Raw genomic sequence first — 6332 nt, 5'->3', positions numbered from 1 at the left:
TATGTTTCCTTGTATTAATACATATACAAGTATGTTTCCTTGTATTAGTTTGCCCTCTTGTGGACATAATGCGAAAAAAAAAAAAAATTCGAATGGTTCGAACCTATGAGTTATTTTTAGAAGGAATATTCGAACGTCATTTTTGAGCAATTTTGACAGCCCTAGTGACCCACCGTCTGACACCGGCACACCATGAGGACGGAAACAGAGGGCTCGGCGGGGACAGAGCACCTGCTGCAGCAAGCCAACACGCCGTCTGCAGTCATTTTGACTTGACCAGTGGACTTCACTACAAGCTGATTGGCTGTTGAAACAGATGACGTGCTTTAAAACCAGCCGCCGGCCATTTGACCAGCTGAGTGTCATGTGACACCATCTCTTTAATCTTGTTGTGAATCTCTGGTCTGAACTGGGGTTAAAAGTTGTAACTAAGATGCAGAACTTCAAACAGGAGGCTGGAGGCAAGTGACCTGAATGCAGCATCACAGCGCTTTAGTTGTGGAGTGGAACACAATGATCTGTCAGGGACATGAGCTGATACTAATGACAATGTCATCCTACCCAACTATCAGAATATGACTCATGATGACATGGTGTCCAGTGTAGCACAGGTGAACTGCTGTATCCTAATAAAAATAAAAAGTGAAACAGCCAAGAATCAACTCAAATACCAGAGGCAGAAGAACTCAAACCCCACACAGTGACACTTATACCTAAATGCTGTAAAACTTTTGATAAGAGAAAACCTTCTTAATGAGGATGACAAATTATAGATTCATGTGACAAACGCCCTCGTCTCCCCTCATAGGATCCATCGTCACACAACAGCAGGCACATGACCGCAACTCAGAGTAACGAAAGCCTACATTTCTCAGCAGCGGAGCACAAACATTTCAGAGCCGCGGAGGAGATTACAAAATAACTGAGCCTCTCTCTCTCTGACCCTTACCCTCGGTTTCCTGGGCGACGTGAGGCGGTTGTTCAGGTTGTCCTCTTTGGTCTGCGGACAGTCAGAGTCTTTGTTTCAGTTGTGTGTGTTTGTTGATGTGTTAAGAGTCCAGAGGCAACTTTACAGCACTTCATTTCATTTTATCAGAATGCGTCTCACTACAGAGGAGAAAATCGAGCTGGGACTCAAAGCGCAGGGATCGATCAATCCTGCGTTCGGGGTAAGTGTAGTGTCATCTTAATTCTGTCTTTAGTTTCATATCCAAGTGTCAAACACTGAGTGAGGGTTTGAGATACAGTCTCGTGCAAATATTTTTATTATGAAGAACTATAATTTAAAAATTGATTGTTATATTTGCCTTTACGTACAGATGAAGGGAGAGGTTCAGGGTTATTTTCTTTCTTTACAGCAGTAAGAGTTAAATGTAAGCCGCTGTGGAATGTGAAATGACATAAGTGAGAATGCGTTCCACAAAAGATGGGATATTTCAGCCGAATCGATTGCATGGTTTCAAAGTACGTGGCAAATGTCAGTGTGAGTGTAGCTGATCAAAGAGCTCCGAGCTTAAACTCGAAATACTCATCTATAAAACTAAGACACAGAAACTGAGTGAAGGATACTGGAGCGTGTGGGTGTGTGTGGTTTGTGTGTGTGTGTGTGAGTGGTGAAAAGGTCTGGCTGCATGGGGTGTGCAAGTGTACACAGCTGAGCTCAGCGTAGATGTTTTTTTTCTCCCCATCCCAATTAACTGAAGAATTTAGAAAAATGGGAACAGGAAACAAACAGCGGCTGCAGATGGGTGAACACATCAGTCTGTCAACATCTGCAGAATGATACAGGCAAAGGCACGAGGCCTCATTTATTATTACTGTCCTGGTACAAGGACACACCTTTACAAAAGCTCAATGAGAGACTATAAAAGAATTCAAAGCTGCTGGACCTGGATTTGTACATTAAATATATCAGTGGAGCTCTCTGAATTTGACATCCAGATTAAGTTTTCATATTTCTTTCTTTAGACTTTTAGCATGTGAATATATTTCACAAGAGTCTCTTGAGACTCTTATTGTCTCTTTACACCAGTTGGACTCACACACCAGTATGTTGACCACGAGGTGCGTCTGAAACTTAGGCTACTTTTTGGAGAGGCTGGTTGTTTATAGATTATTTGGTGGTCAGAGTGTCTCAAAATATAGATATGTACAGTATATTAAAATCTCTTAGACACAGTGGGGATGGCAGTAGCTCAGTCCATAGGGACTTGGGTTGGGAACCGGAGGGTCACCTGCTCAAGTCCCCGTGCGGACCAAATATGTGCATGTACTTAGTGCATGTATAGGTCCTGTTTGTGCATGTGTGTGTTCGGACCTGTGTGTAATTGACAAGAGTGAAAAAATTGAATTTCTTTTATAAAAATAAATAAATAAAGGTATCTAAGAGATTTTTCCTTGATTGCCTGATTAGGCAACTGGTAAAAAAGAATTTGAGTATAAGGCTCGAGACTAACGGCGTCCTGTCATCCTAGGGACAACATATCACAATAAAAAAATGTGTTTGGGGTGAACACAGTTCTTCCCCAGGGATGCCTTCAAGATGAAAGGGAACATCATGCATGTAGTTACGTGTAACTATCAGTTAGCAAATGACAAACTGAAACCAGCGCTGATTCATTAAAATCTGAAAGGATGCATTATGCAGTGAAGTTGCTATCAATCAGGTGTGTGAATCATCAGAGGCCCCAGGACATGACATCACAACACTTTAATCACAATATTACTGCGATTTTAAATGTGTTGCAATATGCTAAGTATTCGGTAAAATATATTGTAATTTATTACCTTTTTTCAACTGCACATTGTCTCCAAAGGAAAACTATGTCAACTTTTGTTTTATCCAGTAAGACAAAGTTTTCAGTCTGTTCATCTGACTTTAATCATTTTCATGCAGAAAAATTCATCCTGTGGACTGAAAAAGCAATTAATCATAGTAATTCTAGTAGGTTACCTAAAGTTAAATTTGTATTTTTAATATTAATAATTTTTTTATTAAGAATTTGATACTTGACACTGTGTAATGATACGATAGTGATGCACAAAAATATCTCGATATTATGCTGTATTGATTTTTTATAGCCTGTACTTTCACTCACTTACTAGTGAAGAAGTCCATGTGTGAGTGGAAGGGGGGGCAGATCGTTGCACCATTTTCGACATGCAAGAATGTTTATTGCTTTGTGTCTGTGACATACTCTGCCCATGTTCTGATTAATTTACTGAAATTACGATTAAACAAACCGTTAACTTCAGCCTTTGTTATTTGGTAATGATAAATAAATAAATCTATTTGTATAGGGGCAAGTAAGAATGGACTTTGGACAAGTAAATGTTTAAGTCTCTTGAACCCTGTAGGGTGATGATGTCACTTCACTCAGTGTTTAAGAAAACACTCTTAAACAAGATGCATCATCCTGCTGGCAGATACAGTTATCCTACAGAAGATTACGTTGAGTCCATATTAAGTGCCTTTTTAATATTATCTGCAGTTTTTAGAGCAAAAAACATCAAACACATACAGCATGTGAGATTATTAATAATGCAGATAACTGGTATAAACTATGATAAAATGGAGGCAGATAAGGATTCATGTAGAGACCAAACTATCTCTGCAGTAGGGCTACAACGATTAGTCGACTAATCGATGACTTATCGACTATTAACATAATCGGTGACTATTTTAGTAGTCGACTAATCAGTTTGAATCATAGAAAAGTACTATAAAAATACCCCAAAATACTCTTACTGCAGCTTCTTACGTTCAGATATTTGCAGCTTTACACACTCTCCCGTGACAGTGAACTAAAACCCTTTGGCGTGAGTATGAAACAAGACATTAGATGACGTAATTTTGGGGTTTGGGTGAGACAGACCGACATTTTTCAACATTTTAACACGTTTTTCAATGAAATGATTAGTCGACTAATCGAAGAAATAATCGACAGATTAGTCGACAATGGAAATAATCGTTAGTGGCAGCCCTACTCTGCAGCAGTAGTCATGTTTTCTACAGTATATCTCATTGTCCTCATGTTGTTCCATACATACATATGCCTTGGTTGTAACATTGTGACTGTAAATGGATGCTCTCATTCACCTGGTGCACACAGTGTCTCAGTGCAGAGGAATGGAATGGGACAGTAAATGTGTTTTTGGCATTTTTCTTGTCTGATTACAAGAGAGCTTTTGTTTGTGAGGTCGACTTTAAGTGTAGTAGAAGCCAATTCAGGGTTTCAGGTATCGACACAGGATAGAGGCTAAACTCCAAAAACAAAGGCTGGCGTCATGTGAAAGAAAACGTCTAACTCTCTGTGTGGCTCACATCTCTCATTACTTTTAGTGAGTACTTCAGTGTTCTCTGGATGCTTGAACACTGTCATGGTACAGTAACTCTGACCCTTGGTCCCTTCACTGGTGGTTGTTTTAATTTTTTACCCATTTTAGATTTTTCTAGATTTTACCCAAATCTAGAAAGATTTAGGGTCTGGCTATGAGTAATGAAAATGGCTGAACTCGAAGGGCGGCACCAAGCATGCATTTGAAAATATCACTGCGCACAATTGGATAACACTACGACCAATCAGAACAATACTTAGCGCTTAGCTACCAGCGGAGCTAACTGGTAGATTAGACTCTTGCCGTATCTGGTCGGCAAAACAGTAAAAATGTCCTTCTTGCAAAGGAAAGATTCGAACGCTGTCTTCTGTTCCTCTTTTAGAGAAAAAGCCAGGTCTAACTCGTTCATTGTAGCGGCCAAAGCCGTTTCAAACAACTGGTGTTCATCCGTAGCCATCTTGCAATGTTTACTGACTGATTCCGTCGTCGCAGCGCTGTTGTCATCTGTTTAGCTCGCCTCTGGCCTGCCTATATCAGATACACCGATGTGATTGGTGCAGCTCGGCTCCAACGGCATGGGTAATGAGCATCATTACTGATTGCCAAAGTGACTCGCTGAGCAAATTCAAATTGTGCTCTCGTGAGAGCTCTGGATTTCCAGGGTAGGTTTTAGTCGTAAATGATTAGGTGACATGATCACCAGACATTTTACATGTTTACATGTGTAAAACCTCTAGAATTAGTAGCTATAGTGTTTTACACTGTTATAATGCAAGCTAAATTAATTAAAGAGGACCTATTATACTCATTTTCGGGCCTTTGTATTTGATTTCTGGACTCCTATAGAGCAGATACACACGATTACCTGCACACAAACCTTTGTAGATCTTCAGGACGCTGTGCCTCTCACTGCACTGCTTCCTTGTATTTCCTGCACCCCGTGAAAACGGTCTGTGTAATTTACTCCATGCCCCGGCCCTCGCCTCCCGCCGAGCCCACTACACTGTGATTGATCACTCTCCCGAGGACTGCCGAAGGGCTGCCGAGCGCTGCCGGCATGCAAGTAAGTCCAGCACGCATTAACGTCACACGGACTACACTGTTTTAAAAAAGACTGTAAAACACAGCGTGCAGAGCCATCCAAAACAGCTTGCAGGGCTCACTTCCAAATGCACAAACCTCATTATTTGACACGTTGGCATCGTTTAACACGAGTATGCAACATTGTAACAACATTTATAGGTCAGAAAAGAGGAAAAGCATAATAGAATAACTGTAACTGTAATAGAAGGTGATGCATTCATGGGCAGGAAAGTCCTGTATCCTAAACCAAACAGCAAAGTCATTACGTTACCCTGCTAAAAAATAATCCTCAGGGAAACACTGACACTGTGTATTTGTGCATGTTTGTATATGAGTGTGGAAATCAGTAAATACAAACTGAGTCACCTGCCAGTCTCCCAGAGAGTCACAGACACAACAGCTCAGTTTGTTTCACTTGTTTCCTCAAACAGGTTTTAAGCTTCTGTTGGAGTTGGGAAAGATGAAGGTCAGTTTGCCAGAACTAAAATGAGCTTGGGTCTGAACTGGCTGGATTTGGGTTGCTGTTAGTCTCCCTCTGGCGAGGTGGTCTGTAGTGGTGGGGAGTGAGGCTAAAGACACACTGATTTGAGGCTCTGGCTAACATTAGCTTACGTTACATAAATGTGAACTTGATGCCGCAGCCATGACCTTTTAGCTCCAGTCGGCAGAAAGCTAAACTATTAGCATCATTTTCATTCATCATTTTCGTTTATTGCCAGACTCTCTTTTTGACTCTTTTTTTTTTAATAGTCTATCTTCCTTTTTTTGCGCTGCCTTGCAGTTTAGGCAGTTTGGACGTGCACGCACATCTGCATCTGTTAAACAGCCAATAGGAGCGCTCTCTCTCTGAAATGGCCTGTGATTAGCCAAAGTCTCCCGTGACAAGTTAGATTTTCCAAGATCTGAAAACA

At 40.8% G+C, this 6332-nt stretch overlaps 1 protein-coding gene across 3 annotated transcripts in view; it reads left to right on the top strand.

Moving 5' to 3' along the window:
* si:dkey-106n21.1 (solute carrier family 23 member 2) overlaps nt 1-6332 on the top strand; it is an 85785-nt gene that overhangs the window by 2423 nt on the left and 77030 nt on the right. The window contains exons 1-2 of one of the 3 annotated variants that reach the window (XM_050072489.1): nt 971-985; nt 1097-1169. The exons of 1 other annotated variant lie outside the window; for it this stretch is intronic. In XM_050072489.1, the coding sequence (XP_049928446.1) occupies nt 1098-1169 (72 nt within the window). In that variant the 5' untranslated portion in view covers nt 971-985; nt 1097. Of the gene's footprint in view, nt 1-970; nt 986-1096; nt 1170-6332 lie in introns of those variants that run through there. One more of the 3 variants, XM_050072487.1, reaches the window with a different exon arrangement.

Source organism: Epinephelus moara, chromosome 20 (assembly GCF_006386435.1).
Source record: "Epinephelus moara isolate mb chromosome 20, YSFRI_EMoa_1.0, whole genome shotgun sequence".
Classification (NCBI taxonomy): Eukaryota; Metazoa; Chordata; class Actinopteri; order Perciformes; family Serranidae; genus Epinephelus; species Epinephelus moara.
Note: the sequence above shows the minus strand (reverse complement) of the source record. Positions and strands in the feature narration are given on the sequence as shown.